A 24,356-nucleotide genomic window follows, 5' to 3' on the forward strand; every position below is an offset into this window, starting at 1 on the left:
AGAAATTAAATCATTTTAAAAGTAGCATATACACTACTGAGTAAGTCTATCAAAATATGATATTTTGATGCTTTATTAAAATGTGACATTAACACAATTGAAATATCACAATCTATTATAGATGTTCTTCTGAAAATTACTTCCGAGCCCTTGCCAAATCCAAATGCCAAAACTTTCTCATTATAGGTGGCTTGGTATGGTAGATGGAATTTTCTCTTCCATTGTTACTCCAATATGCAACAAACTAGCAAATTAACCCATCACATATTAATGTAAGTAAAGCATAACTTTTAAATCATATTAAAAACATAAGTTATTATTATTTAACATGTAATGCATACACATGCAAACTATAAGCAGTTTAATATCAAGAACTAGTACAACTTGTTCTTTAAAAGATACATCTGCATACTACAAGCAAGTTCAATATAAAAAATAAAACAGTTTATTTTCTTAAATCTAAGGAAATCGGAATAGTTTGTTTTGACGTCATTCCTTTGTCAATTTATTACTTCTTCGACAATGAAACGACGATATTGATGAACTTGGATTTCTCTGAGCATAGATGATCAGCAACATGGTTTGCGAATTTTTTGAAAACATCGTCAACTATGAATTCTCCAAAATGACTAACCACCAAAGGTTCAGTAACCGCTCTTATTAAATTTGCAACATTTTTACCACTCCTATCCTTGTCAAACACAAAATGTTCATCATCATTGTTGTCATTAGCGTCCCAATTGCACTCGGAAACTTCCAGCCTTTCAAGATTGAACGACCCCTCCTTTTCAATTATTGCTTTTACTTCATCCTTGTGTGGATAATAAAAAGGAAAATTGAATGAATCAATAGCTTCCTTCTGAACGAGTCCCTACGACCAATGAAATAGCTGCAGTTACTTTCAAATAGTTCTACAGAAAGGCAATGAGCATCGTAAATTTTAATTGGGATATACGAAGAGAAATGGATTAAACCTCAGGCACCAAGTCGAGCAGTGACTTTGTGAGCAATTCCCAGAGGATGCAACAATCTTTGTCAGTGGGATCTGCAATCCTCCTACCGAGAAACGTTAAAATCATAGGCCCGCCAACTACAATTTCCTCAGAGCGCAAACTTAGAAATGTTGAGAAGTCCATTTGAAATTGCTTTAAATATGCTTCAAAAACTGTCGGTGGACTCGTTCTTGCCATGTATATATTTCCCTTGTTCTCCAGTCTTTCAGGAACCTATCATTAATATAAAAAATAAAAATAAAAAATAAAAATAAAAAATTACTTAACATGTCGTGTTGATTAACTAATTTTGTTGTGATGTCAACACCTCTCGCGCAATAAATAAAAATTAAAAAGTAAGATATGGTAACAATTTTATGAATGTTTTGTTTGTTTAAATTTGGAGTTCAATAGTTAATTTAGTTTGATCATAAGCTAAGTTGATAAATGTTATTTCACTTTAGGACCCTTAATTTGATTTATACTTGATTTTTGTGTGCATATGTTTGATACCAGAAAAACAACACAAACCTGAGATAGCCAGTGAACACTATAAGACGAATGAACAAAGTGCAAGCTCTTTCTTGGGAAAATCCTACAATAAAAAGAACCAGGCACCCCTAATACAAAGCAAGTCCCGTGTAACTTTTCTTCTTTCTCTGTTTTGATCTTCTTATAGAATGTTGGGAGCAATTTGAAAATGTTGTTGAAGTCATTTTGGGGAAGATCATTTAAACATATTTCAATCTCTGGTGCTTTGCAATTGTTTTGTTGCATCAAATTATGAATGATGTTAATTATTTGAGAGATGACTAAGAATGTGTTTGGTCCTGAAGAGCAACCCAAATCTGCTATTTTTAGGTGTTTTGGGAAGGCATCATTGTTGTACACTTTCTTGAGGGTGTCTTCTAGAACTGGCCTCGCCATCAATATTGCTGTTTTCTGAATAAACATATGATTAAATTGTTTAGATGCCATAATAAATAAAACGAATGAGTAAATAAAAATGATGTATTATTCTTTTTAAGTAATGTTGATTTTGGTGTACAAGGAAGAGTTGATAAACACTACAACAAATTAATGTTTTAGACACAAAAAATAAGAGTTGAAATATCTTAATTTCCAAAAATGTCATTATTGTATTTTTAGCGACAAAATTAGTCATTTAATAATGAATTACTATTTTTTTGGGACCAAAAATTTTGTTCAAAAAGTAAATCTTTTGGCACAAAATTATTTTATCTCTAAAACTATATTTATTAGTGACATTTTCATTTTGTTGCTAAGGTCATTTTTTCCAACAAAATTTTCACTTGTAGAGATGAAAGAGTTTGGTCCGTAAAACACTTATATGATGTAGTGAAAGGTGATGCAAGGGTTTGCATCATAATTTTAAATAGTACTATCTGGACATATATCGGTATTGATTGCGGTGTCATATTATGAAGAGTATCAAACGATATGCATCTAAAATCAACTGTCGCGGTCAGGAGTTTTTTAAAATTAACAGTCGCAAAAAAGTGCTTTATAGCAATTGAACTCGCCATATCAGGTGTGAAACCTGATACGTTTTGGGAATTGACCGATACACATGTGATTTTCATTTCAACCAATATACCGGAATGTACTGGAATGTATCGGTGTTAGAATGAAAAAACCAGATATGTATTGACCAATACGGTACATGTTGATTGATATTTAAAAGGGATACTTACCAATTAGTCCTACTAACTAGACTTATTTATCTACAGGTTTTGATTGATAAATTTATTACTGTAAATTTATTTATAAAAACAAAAGAGATTAATAAATTTATCATTTGATAAATTTATCCTATTTATAAAACAGAGAGAGAGAGAGAGAGAGAGAGAGAGACCTGAAGGGTTGAGTTATTGGCATAGCTAGTTTCTCCATTGCCTGCATTCATGTGAAGAACATTTTGGACCACCATGTTTCCTTTGTTTGCCGCCCTTGCCCTTCTGGTCTATATATAGATGACCTGGGGGCAAATACGACTTTTTCAACTTGAGATGAAATAATTTGCTTCTGTCTTTTCATTAGCTTATAGTCTCACATTTTTTTCTTTCTTTTTTATGCTGCATTAGTTTTTTGGATTTTTTAAGGAAAATACGTAAAAAAAAAAATATGAATATTTTAGGGAGATTGACCAATAAGTATTATATTTTGGACTTATAATTCATATAGTCTCATATGTTTTTTTTGTGATCCATTTAATTCTTTTGGATTTGTAATGACTCATTTGCCGGCACATTGGAATGTCATATTTGAAAAAAAATACACTAAAGAGTTTTTATTTTTTTTTGAAGTATCACATTATACCCGCTATGTTATCACGTTTGAGAAAAATATTTTTATTTTTTTAAAAATCACATCATACTCGTCACGTTGTCACATTAGGAAAAAGTACACTAAACAGTTTTTTTTTAAGTGTCACATTATACTCGTCACGTTGCCACATTGAGGAAAAATACATTAGAGAGTTTATTTTTCTTGAAGCGTCACATCATACCCATCACGTTGTCATATTAGGAAAAAGTACACTAATTTTTTTAAGTGTCACATCATACTTGCCACGTTGCCACATTAGGAAAAATACACTAAAGAGTTTTTATTTTTTTTGAAGTGTCACATCATACCCGCCACGTTATCACATTAGAGAAAAGTAAACTAAAGAGTTTTTATTTATTTTTTTTGAGTAAAAATTTTGGAGTATCACGTCATACCCGCTACGTTGTCACATTTAGAAAAAAAATACATTAAGAAGTTTTTAATTTTTTCGGAGCGTCACATTAATACTTGCCACATTAGAGTATTATATTAATAAAATGGTATAGTTGTCTACTAAAACACTATCAAAATCAAAAATAGGACCACACAAAAAGAAACTCTCCACTAATAGGACTTAACAGATCAATAGAAAAAAGTTAAGACTAATTAAAATACTTGTCTGTGAGATGAAATTTATTGGTAAATATTGTTTTACATGGAAATGCAAAGGCAAACCATTTTCATTTTTTCTTCCCCTTTTCTGTTCCAACCCAAGACTCGATAAGTTGCTTGTGAATCACATCTGTTGAACTTTTTATTTTATTTTATTTTATATATCTATTAATTTTTTCTTTATCATTTTCTAAGCACAAATAGGTTGTTTATTTGATTGATTTTATTTATTTATTTCTTCTTTTCGTTTTGCTACACAAATCTTAGATCAAAAAAAGCCTTTAGATATATAATTACTGTATTTTATGAAAAATTATTTATTGTTCCAAAGACAATAACACATGATGCAACAATTTAATTTTTATTAATTAAAATTGTGAGACTCATCATGGAAGATCACTGCTAACAACTATTAGTGCATGGGTTTGGCCCTCTCCAGTTGAGGATGTTATTGGACTCGTTGTGTATAACTCGTCAAGTATTATATATATATATATAAATTACATTGATTCGATATCGATAACTATGTGAACAAATAAGTTTTGTATAAAAAAAATAGACGGTAAAAAAATAAACAATTAATAGAAATCTGATCCGATAAAATAAATATCGATATTTGATCAACATGATTTTTTACAGGCGTATAGTACTCGACAAATTTTACATATTGAACGGTTCACATTATCAAAATAAAACCGGTGATGGAGCCCTACGGATCTAACACCACCTTTTAATCTGGTCAAGGATTGAAAGAAAAGCCAATCCTAGGAGACTCTTGCCTGACTTCGCCCTCTTTTAGTGACGATTGTTGCCATACATGATTGTACCTGCTAGACTCTTTTTCCACTCCGCTCTCCTCTGTTCCCTCCGATTATTTTGTTTTGCAAATTACATTTTCAATATTGAATTAAACATTTTCCTGTAGGGGGATTGGAGAGAAAAAAAGCATAGGGAGAAAATGTGTGTTATACTTGAATAGAATTAGTTTTTAATTAATTGAACCAACTTAGTTGGCCACTTTTGCACATTCTTATGTTTGAATTTAGAAATCAATCGTCACAAATTATATTGACTTATTTATTTTTGAGAAGATTACGACGGTAGTCTTTGTGTAACGTTCCAAAATAAATAATAATATCCCATCTCGTAATATTTCTTACAAATAATCAATAAACTCATATTTTATATTCCATTTATAATCTTGATCATACAAAAGATGACACAAGCGGTATATATTTATAAATTCTAGATCTTAAATTTATAATATATGACATGGATACATGAATTTAAAATAAAAGTAAAATCAAATAATCATATGTCCTAATGGTTACATCTTTCCAAATCGGCACTTGGGTATATCAAAATGAGTTTAACTCAATACAACTAAGCCCAAGACTTATACAAAATAATTACATCAAACAAATAAAAGAAGCCCTTGGCTCCAAGCCTTCCCAATCTATGTCCTTAATAGAGACATATCATCAGCACCAGAGACGGATCTATTTGTAGACAGTGAGGGGCCATTGCCCCCTTGTTCAAAGGAATAATGCTATTAGGATGATATGCTATGATACCAAAAACCTTCTTGTTATTAGAAATGCCCCTGCTGCTCTACCTTAGCAATATTGAACACTTAATGGGCCTTAATAAAAACAAGCTCATCTGTACGAAAGAATTTGTACACCAAAAAAATAGAATTATTATCTTTTTTTTATAGATTTATTTAATAAAAGCATAATTTAACAGTAATAATACATAATTATATATATATTTTTTTATCACAATTTATTTATCACCACATGAAGCATACTCATAATGTTAATATCATATTAATGAAATTCACGTGAGACCTAGGCCAAGTTTGGGAAGACTAAAATAAGTGCACTTTTTGTCTTTTTGGACTAAAAAATTGAGGTTGAAAATATGGATGTTTGGGTTAACTTTTTGACTTTTTATTGAAAAATGTGTAATAAAAAATTGTAAAAATTGATTTGTAGGGAAAAATTTGAATTGGGAGTTGTGGAGCCGTAATTGTTGACTTTTGATGAATAGTGTTAACTTTTTAACTTTTTGAGTAACTTTTTGACTTTTTAACTTTTTTGAAACATCCCAAACTTAGCCCTAGTAAAACTTTTGAAATTTGAAAAGAAAAAAAAAATTACCTTCACTTTAATCGATAATTGGGAGTTAGCATATATAAAGAATTAACTAAGTTATGATTTCTTTGTTATTTATTTATTAAAGTTGAGTAGGTATGACTTCTTTTTTGATCATCTGAAGACTAAATAGATAATAAATTTTATGTGTTATTTAAGGGAGTCATTATTTCTACTCTACTCTACTTTACTCCAAATGCACTCCATTCTTTGTCCTTATTAGACATAGTAATTATTCTCACTCCTCTTTATTCCAGATACACTCCCTTCTATGTATAATAAAAATAAAGAAGGGAGTGTATTGGGAATAAAGTTGAGTGAGAATAACGATTCCCTTATTTTAATATCAAATCTTAATTATTTTTTATTTTTGAATTGAAATATGACAGTAGATAACAATTGATATATAAATGGTTTTTTTTTTCATATCTCGGCCCCTCCGTAATTGAAATTCTGATTTCGTCTCTGATCAGCACCTAAATATTGTTTTCCACATATGGCGAGCCAAAATCCAGTAAAGATACTTTAACGTAACATATGAATTTTAACAAAGTCATGATGAATACACATGCATGCCATTTGTTAAACATTCCTCAATTTTTATCTCAAAATTATGTAATGTCAGATTATATATCAAGTCATGAAAATAATCCTTTTATAACAGAAACAGGGTAGTGGATATAAAACACTGAGAATCTCTAGGTATGTGTTTGCTAGTAGGCTATACAAGTACTACCAAAACTATTTTACTTGTACTAATTGGAAGGATCGGCACCTAACCGCGCGGGTTTTTGGATTTTCACCAAGGACACACAAGCTAACATAATAACCACAACCTCACTCCCTAACTAAATTCGCCAAGGTATTTGCATCTTTTTCTCAAAACAGAACATTTATAATGTTTAAGTATGCAACAATGCTTGATGTAAGATGTATGAATAAGTGATTCCAATTCACCTAATCCTCATACAATTTCTATAACAATCAAAACTATCCTTCATTCAATTTCTATAATAGTCAAAACTATCCTCTATAGATAGTCCAAAACAGATATTTCTATACAATAGATAATTTCCAATAAAAGATATAATCTCACAGGGATTCCTCTTAAAATTAGTGACTTTTGTTTGAAAGTTTTATCGACAGTTTAAAAAAATTATTTAAAAAAGTCACTAATTTTTAACTTTTAACAGCAGTTTGAAAACTTTATCAAAGAAAAAGTCACTAAGGCCTCGTTTGGCAAGTGCCCTTTTAGCCAAAAAGTCAAAAAGTTACTAAAAAAACTAAAAAAACTAACAACTCATGTAAAAAAGTCAAAGATTCCTTTTTCTCACTACTTTTTGCACATCTTTTCGTAAAAAGCAATGTTGTGAAACCCGGATCGGACCGACCAGTCGAACCGGGAACCGGGCCTTCTTCCGGTCCGGTCAATCCCCTAGAACCGAACTAGGAGCAAAACCGGCCTGGAAATGAAAAATCGCTGGACCCGGCGGTCAAATCGGGATAACCGGTGACCCAGACCGGGTTTTGGCAGGTTAGACCGGTGATTTTTTTTTTTTTTTCTTTCTTTCTTTTCTTTCTCTTATATATATATATATATATATATGTTATAAATATATTTTAAAATTTTGACTAAAAAATCTTATTTTAAGAGTCTCCTCTCATAAGGAAGAGTCTCATTGAAAGTTGGAGAAGATTATGAAAGTCTATTCCTATTTATAGGAAAAGATTTTTCAAAAAGAACTTACAAAATTCTATGTGGGATTCATTCAAATTATTTGAAACATATTAATTGTAGGGAGAGTTGAAAATTTCATTTCCCTCCAAAATTAAACCTAACATTCAATCAATTTGTTTGGAGGTAATGTTTAAAACAAGTGACTTTTTTTTTTTATCAATTATGACTTTATTAAATATTATTAATAAATATTATACAACAATTTTTATTTTTATTTGAGTATTTATACATATTTTTATTTATTTATAATTTTTAATTATATTTTTTAATTATATAATATTAATTATGACGTCATGGTTCGACCGCTTTGACCAGACGGTTGAACCGGTGACCCGTCCACCAGGTCCCTTTTTCGGTTAGCTCACCGGTCCGGTTTTCAAAACATTGGTAAAAAGTCAAAAAGTTATCCAAAACATACTAATTTTTTTTACATCACATTTTAACTAAAAAGTCAAAATATTACTAAAAAAACATGTACCCAAATGAGGCCTAATTATAAGTTTTAGTAACAAATTATAAAAATCACCACAAAAAAAGTCACTAATAATTAATTTTTAATAACATAGATAAAAATTATTTTTAACGATAAATTTTTAAAATTTGTTTTTAATAAAATTTAATAAAAACCCTAACTAAAATTTGATTGTGCCGATGTGTCTCTTCTCCCTTTTTCATTGTACTATTTTCTAGCAACTGTTCCTAAGAAGAGACACATCACTGACATTTGTCCGTATCTCCATCACATTTTGCATGCGTTGAACAATGTGGCATGTACGTGATTCGTGACATTTGTCCGTATCTCCATCACATTTTGCATGCGTTGAACAATGTGGCATGTACACGTGATTCGTGACGAAGTCGTCGAGGTCAACTGAAAAATAACACATCATTAATTCGTAAGCCCTCGTTTGGCAGGTTAATTTTAGGAGTTAAAATATTAAAATAGTCATAAAAAAGAATAAAAATAAAATAAAATAAAATAAAATAAATAAAATAAAATATTATATTTAAATTATAATTATTTTATTTTTTTTATAAAAATTAAAATATCTAATCTTTTAACCCAAACTATAATAAAAAAATTAAAAAATTAATCTACCTCACAAATTAAGCCTAACTATTCATCTTGTCAGCCTAGAATCATTGAAGTCGAAAGTTGTTTTTAGGCGCTATTGAGGTACATTATATAAGTGTATTTATATATATATATATTTTTATTTTTTTATTTATTTTTAATCTAATCATTTCTCTATTTTTTTTATATATTCTTTTATAAAAAATTAAAAAATATATTTATTTAAATAATTTCAACCAACCTTCAAAACAAAGAAGAGAGTATCTCCATACACTCCTGTTTAGTTTAAGAGTTTTCTAAAATAGTTTTTGAATTTTTAATTCATATTTTTTTTTTATTTTTAATAATTTTTTGATATTTTAATTAGTTTTTTGATCTTTTAGATTTTCTAAATGAAATTGCACTTAAAAAGTATAAAATTTGTCAAAAAGTCTTTCAGAAATTCACTAATTACAAAGTTACAATATCTATATATATATATATATATATTCAAGAAAAAATTGATAATAAATTTAATCTGAGAATTGCTTGAGCTGTTAAGTCCCATGAGTATTTTTTTTGAGTGAGATGTACACTTTTTGTAGAATATTATGGTGAGAAGTACATTTTATTCTTTTCGAGGACATTTTGTTTAATTACTGTCCTTTAACTTACCTATCCCAATCGTTTTTATTTGTTCAATTTTTTTGAACTTATCTAGTCAAATTTATATCTATCTATCAAAAGTTAAAAAAATATATCCATTTAAAAAATCTATCTGTTGAAATTATCTGTTCAAAAAATCTATTTGTTGAAAATCTATCAGTTCAAATTCTATTTGTTGAGATTCAGTAAGCCTATTTCCTCTATTTGTTTAATTTTACTAAGCCTATTTTATTTGTTCAATTTTTATTTGTCCAAATTGATTTCACACACAGGTTTGCAAAAAGAAAGAGAGAGGCTAGGCCGTTCAAATTTGTACAAATTGATTTCACATATTTGGAGAGAGAGAAAGAGAGAGATACCAAGCATATGAAGAACTCACACAAGCATAAGAAGAACTCACACACAAATTTGCAGAGAGAGACCAAGCATATGAATAACTGTACTATAATCACAATATACATAATATTTTCTCTTTCTAAGCATCGATTTCCATGGCTCTGTCCTCTCTCCGTTTCTGTCGAGTCCTATCTATCTTCTCTTTCCTTATCAAGCACCGTAGACCAATCTCTACAGTCTCTTCCATTTGCACCTCACCTTTACGCTTATCTCTTACCATCGCCTCTCAAAACCCTAGTTTTAATCTCCTTCAACCATTCCAACATCATTTTCCATTACAGTCTAGGTACTTCAGGTTGTCATCGATTCAGCTCTCATCAACACGAACATTGTATCGAAACAACAACAACGATGAAATAGGGTCAGACCCGATTTTGTTCAAAGAACCTCACACTTTCTCGGGCAGAAATGATCGAAACATACTTCTAGTCCAAGGAGATCCCTACCGAGGCCTCTAAGCGAGTCAACCAAATTAAGATCGATCACGAGATGGTTGATCGGAGGTGTGGTTCAATGAAACCCTAATCCTCATTCTTCACCATCGTTTTCTTCCCAAACGAAACCCTAACCCTAGGCAGTGGAGTTGCAACTGCACCGGTACCGCCACCTGTAGAATTTCATTCTCGGTTAGGATTTCTCTCTCTCATTTTTTCCCGATCGATCATGATGATGACATCCCTCAAATCCCTAACAACGAAGTGGTGCCTAGAGTGGCGATCAATGGCTGAGATTAGGCAACGATGACGTCGGAGATCAGATGAAAGAGAAGGAGATTAAAGAGAAGATGAGAAAAGAGAAAGAGGGATGAGGCGAGAAATATGTAGCTAGTTTGGTCATGTTGTAGAAGTATGTCTTTGTGAAATATAATAATTTAGGGAAATTCTATTTTCACACACATACTTACCTCTGTGCACACACTTAATGAAATTTTATTTTAATGATAATTGTGCCCTAAAGCAAAATTATTACAATGGACATCAAAACACACCCAATATTATATTAGAATTTTCTCTATACACATTGTTTTAAAACAAAAAAATTTCAATGCACTGGGAACTTTAAAGAATTTAACTCTAGGATTTCAAATTTTGAAAAATTTGTGGCTTGGCTTGGTAATTTAGTCATGTATGTTATAATGTTATTGTTTTGTGCCTTTTGCATGCACAACCTCTCTTCAAAGATAAAATGATGTTTACATTAATGGCCGATCCAAAGCTAGAAGGCAAACTACCCTACAAAGGGTTTGTACCAGGCTCTTGCAATAGAGGTAGTGTGTTTCCAAGATGAAGTTAGAGCTCGACCTTTGATCAGTGATGTTGTAACTGCTCGTGAGTTCTTATCAACAGAAAATACAGTAGAGGCAGATGACAAAGGAGCAGAAGAGAAGATGAAACCAGTGCCTTTTGGTAGAAACATAGTTCTAGAAATCGAAAAAGACGTGCCAAGTGGTGCTTGGGAAAGAGACTGATGAGAAGGTACTAAAGAAGCTGGATCGACTGTGATTGCTACACCAAACTCGTTGTTGTTTCAACTCTCATTTTTCTCACACACTTTTTCTCTCTTTTTCTTAGTTGGTTTTTTGTTGAGATCTTATGGATTCTTGTGGATTTAGAGATCTGAATTTTGAAGAAAGAATGGATGAAGATTAGGGGAGCTTTTTGGTGCAGCATGAGGCATAGTTGGGGATGGGTAAAGGGGATAAATGTGTGTGGAAAGAGGTTTTAGGTGGTGTATGTACAAGGAGTTACGGTATAATTGGAATATCAAGTGTGTGGAATGAAAAAAATAATCAAAAATCAAATTAATAAGTGTGTGCACTGAGAAATGATATGCATTAAGGTAAGTAGGTGTGCGGGAATAGAATTTTTCAATAATTTAGTGTGTGAATTTTTAGATTGAACAAATTCAAACATTGACTTATGGACTGAGTGCCCAAAATTCAATATATATTTTTATTTATTTATTTATTATATTTATTGATTTTTTGTAGAATTCTTCTAAAAATATTTTATTTTTAAGTATATTTAGATTAGGTATGTCTTAAAAGTAAAAAATAAATTGACTAAAATAAATTTCACTAAAGATAACAAAACACGAAAATCAACTTAAAAATTATTTTTGAAAACTCAAAATCAAGCAGAGGGGTGTTCCATACAAAGAGATTTCAATATCAATGCTAAGGATGCAACTTGGGCAGGTTGACAAATTGCTTAAGGTCAATTTGAATTATGTTAAGAGTTGTCTAGACCCTTTTAAGCTCGACTTTTAGGTTAAATTTGTCATTGTAAGTCCGAATCGAACATAATAAATTGAACTCAGATTAGGCTTGAATGGAACGAATTGTCCACAAATTTAAAAATTTTGTTTTTTGTTTTGCTTTTTCCAAAATAATTAATTTATTAAAGATATACCATATTAATGTTTTTTGGATAAAATTATTAGTAACATCGAAACCAATAATTTGTATAATGAGAAAGAGAGAGAGAGAGAGAGAGAGAGAGAGAGATGAGACTCGAGGAATCGTCATGGTGATCTTTGTCACTTCTAAGTGAGTAGAAAAAGGATAAGTTTTGTATTGTGTTATTCACGTATGGGATACATATAGTGAATTTAATTTAAGGTTTAAATTATTTTAATATCATGCAACAACTAATAATTTATATATAGTTTGGACTTCAAATTGTTTGGGTTATTTAGTATTAGTGTCGAAGCTTGACACAATGTAGAAATGTAGCAGCAACGGAATCACGCAGTTAAGATAGCAGCAACTCTTCTACAAATCTGTAGAATCAAAAGATTACCAGAAGTACAGGAAAAATAAGAGAAATCTCTCTCAAAAGTGTTTATAATATATCAAAGTTGTTTTGTCCTAAGACTTACAAGCTCATTTATAATAGGACTAACCCTAATTCAACTTAGGATATATACCATAAAAGGTAAAGCTTACTAATTATGCCTAAATCAAATAAAACACGAAATTTGCCAAGCATGAAAAGATTCGAGTTAAGCTCAAATCTTGAAAACATAATGAAAACTAAGAATCCTGGAAAAAACCTAGCGTCAAACATATTTGTTTAGACCAAGTAATTAAGGAATCAAATCGTTCCTAAAACGGCAAAATTGAGCAATTGAAGGCCTAAACAATGGAATTTGGCTGAAATTCATTGTACTCCTTGGAAAAGCAATGTATATTGATCATGACGCCATTTTCCATGTTCGGACTGAATCTCAAACTATTCCAAACACATGTCATTTCACATCTACTAGTACTTTTACCCTTTGCTTTGCCTACCCAAGAGTTCCAAGAACTCAATAGCCAAGCATTTTTCATCAAAGCCCGACTTAAATTTAATTTAGGCATCTAAATTTATGTTCAAGTCTACCCCAAGTACAAGCCTATATAGAACACTTATCTTTTTCTTAGTGCTTTCTTTAGGCTCCTAGCTTTTCGTTGGTAGAACATAACCAATATAACATTGAGCTTGTTGCGGGAAAGGTTTTTCCCGTGTGGGGATTATTGATTTTTTAATGAATCCTAATTATTATGACTCTCCATTATGGAATGGAAGTGGATGTGTAGAAGAATCAACATATTGATATATAAAATAAAAAAATAAAAAAAAAAAATTCCAAAACCAAAAGATTGATTGGATTGAAAAAAAAAAATTTAATTTGAAAATATATTACCCAATCTTTAAAAATTTTGGGCTAAGCTTAGGATGAGGCTACCGAGTTGTAGCAGTAATTAGTTCTATTAGCAGCTGGTACATTTGGGATGCAAACAATTGTTGGAAATTATGGTTTTCATAGGCTTATTTTGGGCCACCTTTGAGCCCAAATTTGAGTGGGGTCCACACGTCTTTTGGAGTAGGTCTAAAGAGGTGACGTGTTCCTTGCTGCATGATAAGTCACACGGTGAAGACAATTAATCAAAACTATTTATGAGTGAATGGGAAGTTGACGTCGTTTTCAGGTTCGTGAAATGGGAAGTTAAAGAGTAAAAAATGTGTTTCCTTAAATTGGTTGTCCTACATTGAAACTTTAAGAGAGCTAGTATGAGTATATAAGCTCTAGGTTGACATACTTGGGTTGGGCCCCAAGGGGCACGGTAAGTTTTGTAAGAAGGGGAGTTATGGGCAAAATGGGATTCGCCCAAAACTACCACACACACGAGCGCCGCCGACGTCTGAGCCGGGCGCGGGTGCGGGTCCTAGCTTTAATTTTTTGGACAAAATTTGTTTAAATTATTTATTTATTTATTTTATTTCCACAATTATTGAGGGAAAGTTTGAATTCCTAACGGGAAAAATTCAAACACTTGCGCCAAAAATTCAAATTCAAACCTGAACAGTGGCATTCCTTCATTCTCCGGCCACCTTTCTTCATTCTGGCAGTTTCTCAGTTTCACACCTGTTCGGAGGGCTTCCAAATCCATCCGAACAGTCACTCGATTGCATATAAATACAAACTTTCTCCAACCATTTCTCTCATTCGATTTTCTTCATTTCTCTGTATTGCTCTTTTGCATTCTTATATATTCTGTAAAAGAGAGAGATACAACTCAGTCTGTTCGCCAAACCCAAAGTGTAGTGCTGCAATTGTGACGACCGGGTATGTTATTCATGTCGTTCCCCTTTGCTTAACCTTGGGTTTACTGTTGTTATAGTGTCGGGTTTTAGTGCAAGGTTTTGGATTAACCGTTGGGTTATTATTTTGAAAACTTATTCTCTAAAATTTTCATTCTTAATTATTGCTATCCCGAGTTTCACAGGTTTTGGAAGGTGCGAGGTTGGGTTTGGTGTGTCTTGGGTTGAGCTGCAATTTTTCCAAGCTGAAGGGCAGAGCCGCACGTGCGGGGGATTGGGTCGCACATGCGAGAGAGGTACCGCACGTGCGGAGAGTAGGGGAGATCTAAGGTGCCACACTGCATTATATGCAAGTGTGGATGGAAGTGTGGGGTAGGGGTGCCGCACGTACGGGAGGCACGCTTCACACGTGCGGGAATGGGTGCTGCACGTGCGGGACTCCACTGAGTCCAAAAAATTCTGTCTTTTCCTCTTTGGGGCTGAGTGTATATCACTTTTTCAATCTCTTTCTCTCTCTCTAAATATCTTTCTCTCTCCCTTCTCTTTACATTTCCTACACCAAACAAAATCAAATCCTTGATTTCTTTAAATCCATTGGATTTTTGACCCAACATCCTACATTAAAGTTGGATAACTTCTCAAGAATTTCGTTGTGTGCGATGAAGATCATGTTTCAACACCGTTGATTTTAGGGGTTTCATCGCATTTCTTCTCTAAACTTGAGGTAGGGATTTTTCTTAGCGTTATATATATGTTTTTATAAGATTTTGTTGATTTTCAAAATTTCCCTTGTTAATATTGAAACTTGATGGTTGGCTCAACAATGTGGGTAGTTTGGGAGGGGATTTGCTCCTTGTTTCTTTTGAAATAATTTCTTGAGGATTTTGAACTATATTGATTGAGGAAAAATATTTTTGAAGAAATTCTTTCAAATGATTTGGGTGTGTATTGTTGTGGTGAAAAAAACCTAGAAATTTGGGAATTTTTTAAGGATGTTGAGAACACATGGTTGACATTGTTAATATATTATTTTGTGTGCCAACATGAGTAAACGATAGGAAAATTTCTTATTTATATATATATATATATATAAATGATGAATTTCATGAAATATGAGAATTGTTGATATTGGAAGTTGTTGTTCGAATGTTGCTATAGTGTTAAAATGACTAAAGTGTTGGGATTGCATGAAATATGGAAATGTGGTTATTTATTGATTGATTTAAATGAAAATGTGGTTATCTTGCGAGATAGTATGGAAAGGAGAAAATGGAAATTTTGATTATTATGGAATTACGGTTTGAGATAATCGAAAGTAGACAAACGTTACGAGGCATCGATAATTGTTGTATTGCATATCCATTCAATTGGTTATTACACATTTGAATTGAGTTTGGAAACTTTGCATTGAGAAAAAAAAGTTGGTTAATAAATTTTCATGGAATCGTTTTGGGGTAAATACGTTGGTAAGTCCGGATAGGAGTTGTAGATGAAATTGTTTAAAGTTAGCCTGAGTGTCCGAGGTGAAAGACCGAAAACACGTGCGGAGGAGGTATCACTTCCCTTCTGGTTAGCAACCGGTAAAGTGGGGTTTTGGTAGTGCTAGCTATGCCTACTTGCAGACACCAACCTAGGAATTACCTAAGTCGTATTTACCGCCCCCTTGAATTGAATTGAATTGAATTGATAAATTTTGAATTGTCGAGATTTCAAATTATCATTGGGCATGATGGTTTCAAAAGATGTAAATATGATTTTCTTTCAAATAGCATAGCATGACATGTGCATTTCATTTTGTGAGGCTTGCATAAAATGTATATACTTTGTTAAGAATTTCGTTCTGGGTTTTGTACTCACCCTATGGGATTTTGGTGCAGGAAAAGATGTGGCGATTCCACTGAGTTAGGGCATGGATGTATATGTTGAGAGCACAAGGCTCTTATTTTTGTTTTAGTATATTTTGCTAGCCAAAGGCTATAATTGTATGGGTTCGAGAGACCATTTTTGTGTAACCGGGCTTGAGTCTTGGAAATTGTAAGCCCACAAGAGTTTTTATTTATTTTTGGATTGAAGGTTCTACATGCTATAGATTCATGTACTAGAAATCATTGAATGTATATTCGCATGTGGAATTATTTTGTATGACCCTTAAGATCATGTAATGTAAACGTTGGAGAATTACTTTTCTCTTTATAATGAGTGTTGGTGGACGTACTTTAATGGTGTTATAATTTTGGAGCGTTACAGCAATTCTGGGATATAGTCGTTGCATCCTAGGAGGTCGGCGTCATCTGTTCTTGAGCACCGTAGCGAGGACATAACGATCTTAAGGAAAATGTGTCCAACACACGCCTCGGTTGTCTTTCCTTTCTTTATTTCTATAGCAATAATCTGTAAGTTGTTTAGTATGTAAATATTTTCAATTTTATTTCAGTGTGTGTTCTTGTTCTTGTTTTAGACTTGAACAAGAAATTTCTTTTCTTTCCTTCGTTTACAAAAAAATTTCTTTTCTGAGTTTTGAGAATTAAAATTTACATTCTAAAATTTAGTTTTGGAATTTTATTTCCAGTAGTGGTTTTATTAAATACACATAGTTTGCTATTTTATAGACATAGGTTTTCATAGGCTTATTTTAGGCCACATTTGAGCCCAAATTTGAATGGAGCCCACACGCCTTTTGGGGTGGGTCCAAAGAGGTGACATGATCCTTGCCGCGTGGCAAGTCACACGGTGAAGACGGTTCGTCAAAACCATTTATGAGTGAATAGGAAATTGACGTTGTTTTCGGGTTTGTGAAATGGGAAGTTAAAGAGTCAAAAGTGGATTTCCTTAAATTGGTTGTCCCACATTGAAACTTTATGAGAGCTAGTGTGAGTATATAAGCTCCAGGTTGACACACTTGGGTTGGGCTCCAAGGGGCACCCCAAGTTTCGTAAGGAGGGGAGTTATGAACAAAGTGGGGTTGGCCCAAAACCACTACAAACGCTTGTTGCCGCCGCCACCCGGCCGATTTTGGACAAGATTTGTTTGAATTATTTATTTATTTATTTTATTTACACAATTCTTGAGGGAAAATTTGAATTCCTAACGGGAAAAATTCAAACGCTTGCGCCAAAAATTCAAATTCAAACCTGAACAGTAGCATCCCTTCATTCTTCGATTACCTCTTTTGATTCTGGCAGTTTCTCAATTTCATACCTATTTGGAGAGGTTCCAAACCCATCCGAACAATCACCTGATTGACTATAAATACAAACTTTCTCCAACCATTTCTCTCATTTGTTTTTCTTCACTTTCTCTGTATTGTTCTTTTGCATTCTTATATATTCTGTAAAAAAGAGAGAAACAACTCAGTCTGTTCGCCAAACCCTAATTGTAGTGCTTCAATTCTGGGATACAGTCGTTGCATCCTGGGAGGACGGCGTCATTTGTTCTCGAGCACTATAGCGAGGATGTAACAATCTTAAGGAAAGTGTGTCCAACACACTCCTCGGTTGTCTTTCCTTTCTGCATTTCTACAACAATAATCTATAAGTTGTTTAGTATGTAAATTTTTCCTGTTTTATTTCAGTGTGTGTTCTTGTTCTTGTTGTAGACTTGAATAAGAATTTTTTTTCCTTTCCTTCGTTTTCAGAAATTTTTATTTTTTGAGTTTTGAGAATTAAAATTTACATTATGAAATTTAGTTTTAGAATTTTATTTCCAGTAGTGGGTTTTTATTAAATACACATAGTTTGCTATTTTATAGACGTATTATTTTTCCTACAGCTTAAGATCGTTATTTTTTTGTTTTGCTTTATGTGTATTTATTTCATTTCTGAAATTATGATTTTCAAAAAAATAACAACGGATAGTGCTGAGACTATTCAGACCGTGACACCAACAGTCTCGATACCACTACCAGTGACTCCTATGGTGCCTATAAACCATGGAGAGAAACCAAAAAAATTCAATGGAACAAAGTTTAAGAGATGACAGCAAAAAATTCTATTTTATTTTACAACTTTGCATTTAGCCTGGTATATCCGTGAGGAGGCCCCAAAACAAATAGAGGAGAAGGATGCTGATCGTTAACTTGTTGCTGCAATTGATGCCTGGAAGCAAGGTGACTTTTTGTGTCGAAATTACATTCTAAATGGACTTGATAATTCTTTATACAATGTATATTGTGTAAATAAGATGACCAAAGAACTTTGGGAATCTCTTGAATTAAAGTATAAAACTGAAGATGCCGGTGCAAAGAAATTTGTTGTCGGATATTTTCTGGATTTTAAAATGTTAGATTCCAAAACGGTGGTTGGCCAAGTCCAAGAATTCAGTTGATCATACATGACATCATTTCCGAATGAATGATTCTGAATGAATCATTTCAAGTTGCTGCTATTATTGAGAAACTTCCGCCAGTATGGAAAGACTTCAAAAATTACCTTAAACACAAACGCAGGGAAATGAAGCTGGAAGAACTTATCATGCGATTGAGGATTGAAGAGGACAACCGAAAATCCAAGAAGAAGTCTGAAAATCGAAGTCATGCAGACTAAGTCAAATGTTGTGGAACAAGGACAAAGTTCAAGGTTTAACAACAAAAAGAGAAAGCATGATGGCAAAGCGTCCAAGCAAGGCTTCAAAGGTGAGAACAATAAAAGATTCAAAGGCAAGTGCTATGTGTGTGGTGGTGATAGACATCGAGCAAAGGATTGTCGAAGCCGCAAAGATGAAGCAAGTTCTAGCAAGAAACAGGCACAAGCCAACATAACTGAGGGATACAATCTTTCTAAGGGATTGGCAAACATCAACCTTTCTGCACTGGTCTCTAAGGCTAACTGGGCAACCCTAAAGAATGGTGGGTGGATATTGGAGCAACCCGCCGCATTTGTGCCGATGAGAAAATGTTCACAACCTACAAAGTGGTGGAAAATAGCAAATAATTGTTCATGGAAAACTCCTCCATATCAATTGTAGAAGGACAAGGGAAGATAGTGCTAAAGATGACCTCAGCGAAGAAACTCACTCTCAACAATGTACTTCATGCAAAGATTTAATTTATGGGTCATTGTTGATTAATAACGGGTTTAGGCTAGTATTTGAATCTGAAAAAGTTGTACTTACTAAGATTGGAATGCATGTAGGCCGTGGGTATATGATTGATGGGCTTTTTAAGCTCAATGTGTTAACTGTTGTACCAACTATTGCTTCTAATAATAAGAATACATCTTTGCTTATATTGTTGATTCTTCTCATTTATGGCATGGTAGATTAAGACATATAAATTATGGTTCTTTGCGTAGACTGGTTAATCTAGAATGTTTACCAAAATTTAATCTTGATCCTAATCATAAATGTGAAATATATGTTGAAGCTAAAATGACTAGAGTATCATTTAATAAAATTGAGAGAAGTACTGAACCACTAGCTTTAATTCACACTAACATTGGTGATTTAAAATTTGTGCAAACTAGAGGTGGTAAAAAGTACTATATAACTTTTGTTGATGATTGCAATATATATTCTTATGTATACTTATTGAGAAGTAAAGATGAGGCCTTAGAAGCTTTTAAGCAATATAAGGTAGAAGTTGAAAATCAACTTGGAAAAAAGATTAAGGTTGTAAGAAGTAATAGAGGCAGTGAATATGATGCACCATTTGATGAGTTTTGCTAAGAATTTGGTGTTATTCACCAAACCATTACACCTTATTCTCCTCAATCAAATGGAGTGGCTGAAAGGAAAAATCGCACTCTTAAAGAGATGATGAATGTAATGTTGATATGTTCAGATTTACCCCAGAACTTGTGGGGGGGAGACTATTTTATCAACGAATTATGTCCTATATAGGATACCTCACACGAAAACTAACCAAACACCTTATGAACTATGGAAAGGTCATCGACCTTCTTATAATTACTTAAAAGTGTGGGGGTGCTTGGCAAAAGTGGCTGTCCCTAGTCCTAAAAATACTAAAATTGGACCAAGCACCGTAGATTGTGTATTCATTGGCTATGCTAATAATAATAATGCATATCGATTTTTGGTAGTTAAATCAATTATTTCCGATATATACACAAATACTATTATTGAGTCAAGAAATGCATCCTTTTTTGAACATATCTTTTCTTGGAAAAAGGATGAAGGAAATCAAATTCCTGTAAATACAGAGACAATGGCTGAACAAGTCGAGTCATCTGAATTGGAAGAGCCAAGTTCTAATAAACGAACTTTACTGACGCCATGGAAAGTGGCAAAGACCAACAAGGAGATGAGCCTGGATGTGGAAAGAGACTAAGGACATCTAAGTCTTTTGGTCTAGATTTTCTAATTTTTCTGTTAGAAAATGAGCCTTAAAGCTTTAAGGAAGCGATGTCAGGTCCTGAAGCACCATTATAGAAAGAGGCTATAAATGGCAAAGTTGAGTCCATTCTACAAAACCATACTTGAGAATTGGTTGATCTTCCTCCAGAGTGCAAACCACTTGGATATAAGTGGATTTTCAAAAGGAAAATGAAAGCGAATGGGTCAATTGATAAATACAAGGCTCGCCTTGTAATCAAAGGATATAGACAAAAAGAAAGTCTTGACTACTTTAACACCTATTCCCCTATAACAAGAATAACATCCATTTGTATGTTGATTGCTATAGCAACTTTGTATAACCTTGAAATACATCAGATGGATGTTAAGACCGCCTTTCTAAATGGAGATTTAAATTAAGAAATCTACATGGAACAACCCGAGGGATTCAAAGTTCCTGGCCAAGAGAAGAAGGTTTGTAGACTTGTCAAATCCTTATATGCATTAAAGCAAGCACTGAAACAATGGTATGAGAAGTTTGATCATGTTAAAATTTCGGATGGGTTTAGAATAAACGAGTGTAACAAATGTGTCTGTCAAGAATATCGACAAAGGTTATGTCATCATTTGTCTCTATGTAGATGATTTGCTCATCATTGGTAGCAATACCGAAATGATAAAAACTACAAAGAAATTGTTAAACAAAAGGTTTGACATGAAAGATATGAGAGTAGCAGATGTCATACTTGAAATGAAATTTTTTAAAACATTTGATGGGTATACCTTATCTCAATCTCACTATGTTGAGAAAATTTTGAAAAAATTTGAGAGGCATGATAACCGTCCTGCTAAGACACCTATAGATGCTAATGCTCATTTATTAAAAAATACAGGAGAAAGCATATCACAAGTAGAATACTCCCAAATCATTGGAAGCTTGATGTACTTAATGAATTGCACATGGCCTGCCATAGCCTTTGCAGTCAACAAATTAAGGCCAAGCTTGGCATATTGCAAAAAAGTCAAAAAGTCAAAAAGTTAAAAAGTTAACACTATTCATCAAAAGTCAACAATTACGGCTGCACAACTCTCAATCTTAATTTTTCCTTACAAATCAATTTTTACAATTTTTTATTACACATTTTTTCATAAAAAGTCAAAAAGTTAACCCAAACATCCATATTTTCTTCCTCAATTTTTTAGTCCAAAAAGATAAAAAGTACACTTATTTAGGACACTCCAAACAACCCCTAAGTAGGTACACAAGTAACCCAGGAAAGGATCATTGGACAGCTATAATTAGGGTACTTAGATATCTAAGACATGTCCAAAATTATGGTTTGCATTATACAAAATATCCACCAATACTTAAAGGGTACAGTGATGCAAATTGAATTTTGGATACCAATGACTCAAAGTCCACTAGTGAATATGTCTTTACTCTGGGAGGCACAACAATCTCTTGGAAGTCCTCCAAGCAGACTTGCATTGCCAGGTCCACAATGGAATATGAATTTATAGCTTTAGATAAAACAGGAGAAGAAACATAATGGCTTCAAAATTTCCTAGAAGATATTCCAATGTGGCCAAAGTCCGTGCTAGCTATATGCATACACTGTGACAGTGAAGCAACAATAGGACGGGCACATAATCATATGTATAACGGCAAGTCTCAATACATTCGTCAATGACATAATACCGTTAGGCAGTTGCTCTCAAATAGTATAATTACCATTGATTATATAAGGTCTAAAGATAATATCATGGATCCATTAACAAAAAGGCTAGCTAGAGAGCAAGTGTTTAGTTTATCGAGGGGAATGCGATTAAAGCCTATTAACTAAGAATCGCCATAATGGCAACCTAAGCTAGAAGACTGGAGATCCTAAGAACTAGGTTCAATGGGACAATCGAATTATGGAGATTCAATGACCACTAGAGACGTTCTCTCTCTTACCCATTTTCTATGATAAGAAGAGTGATCCCTGCAGCATAGTCAGGATAAGCTTTGCTTTTAATGATTCTTATATCTAGGTTATCCAAGTGGAGTGGTGGCAGGACATTCTTAATAAGAATTACCTATGTGAATGTGAATTGGGCCGATTCTATGGGAATAAAAAGACTGAATTCTCTAGAGCACTCACTAAACCAGGTATTATTCAGGGCCAAAGTGAACACAACCGTAGAACAAGACCGTGTTTGGTAATACTCTATGTCATCTATTGTCTTGGCTTACACCAACGACTGAACAGTTCAAGGCATTACGTTTACTGGACAGCTAGTAAGTCCGATAGATTTTCACTAGGGGAGGTTCAAAGCCAAAAGCTTCCTATCCCAAAGCAAGGTATCTCCTCATGTACTCTCTTACATTTTTTGCATATTGTTGCATGTCCATTTTTGTCAACTCCATTCATGTAGGGTATTGTTGGAAATTATGATTTTCATAGGCTTATTTTGGGTCATCTTTGAGCCCAAATTTGAGTGGGGCTCACACATCTGTTGGGGTAAGTCTAAAGAGGTGACGTGTTTCTTGACGCGTGGCAAGTCACACGGTGAAGACAATTCGTCAAAACCATATATGAGTGAAGGGGAATTTGACGTCGTTTTCGAGTTCATGAAATGAGAATTTAAAGAGTCAAAAGTGGGTGTCCTTAAATTGGTTGTCCCACATTGAAACTTTAAGAGAGCTTGTGATGACCCTGTTCCGTATTTAGTTAATTGGTCCTTATTATGAATGTGATTATATGTTTGATATGATTTTGTGTGCTATTATGTGAAAATATGTGGTTTTGAATTTCTATCTGTTCACCGTAAAAATATTTGTTTGATTACCTGCTTTGGAATTTAAATTGAAGGCCTTATCGGCCGTAAAAACCAAAATTGGTCACGCCATTGTGATTGGCATAATTTTTAGAGCCTACGGTAAAATTTGATTGAAAATTGATTCGAATCAGATTAAATTGATGAATTAGTGCCCAATTATTTATTATTATTAAATTAGTGCTAATGGGAACTTATGTAAAGAGGCACTATACACTTAATTGATACACTTGAGCTCAAAAATTAGATTTTGTGCCTTGAGAGAGAGAGGGCCAGCTATAGAGAGAGAAAGGGAGAGAATTGTGTAATCTTGGCTCAAGGTTTGGAATTTGAAGATTAAACTCAAGAATTGGCTAGAGTTTGGAAGATTAAAGCTCCTAGGTGAGTAATTAACCCTTAATTCATGAGTTTAATGTTGTGATTTTGTGAATTCAAGTTGGTTGGTGATCAAGAAATGGAATTGTGTTGTATTTGATGAATGTGAAGTCAACAGATGCATGCATGTAGAAAATTACTATGAATTTCCATATTTGAGCACAATGTGTATGATCCATGTTGGGTTTTTGGTTTAAGTCCATGTATTTGATCATCTCTTCACCAATTAAGTTGAGGATATTGTGTAATTTCACATGCAAGTGCAAATCATGGGAGTTTGAGTCTTGCATGTTTGAATCTAGTGTGTTGGTGATGAGTTTGAGT

General features: G+C 33.1%; 1 protein-coding gene across 1 annotated transcript in view; it reads right to left on the minus strand.

Annotated features, from left to right (window-relative positions):
* Nucleotides 1-298: 298 nt before the first annotated feature.
* The window catches only part of LOC114321176 (S-adenosyl-L-methionine:benzoic acid/salicylic acid carboxyl methyltransferase 3), a 46,425-nt gene continuing 22,367 nt past the window's right edge, over nucleotides 299-24,356 (minus strand). The window contains exons 2-5 of the mRNA XM_082916320.1: nucleotides 2,869-2,991; nucleotides 1,524-1,934; nucleotides 975-1,226; nucleotides 299-871 (exon numbers count right to left, since the gene is read on the minus strand). Of these exons, the coding sequence (XP_082772446.1) occupies nucleotides 509-871; nucleotides 975-1,226; nucleotides 1,524-1,934; nucleotides 2,869-2,943 (1,101 nt within the window). The 5' untranslated portion in view covers nucleotides 2,944-2,991 and the 3' untranslated portion in view covers nucleotides 299-508. The remainder of the gene's footprint in view (nucleotides 872-974; nucleotides 1,227-1,523; nucleotides 1,935-2,868; nucleotides 2,992-24,356) is intronic.

The sequence above is a fragment of the Camellia sinensis genome, chromosome 2, assembly GCF_055761805.1.
Source record: "Camellia sinensis isolate YWXY chromosome 2, ASM5576180v1, whole genome shotgun sequence".
In the NCBI taxonomy this organism is placed as follows: domain Eukaryota; kingdom Viridiplantae; phylum Streptophyta; class Magnoliopsida; order Ericales; family Theaceae; genus Camellia; species Camellia sinensis.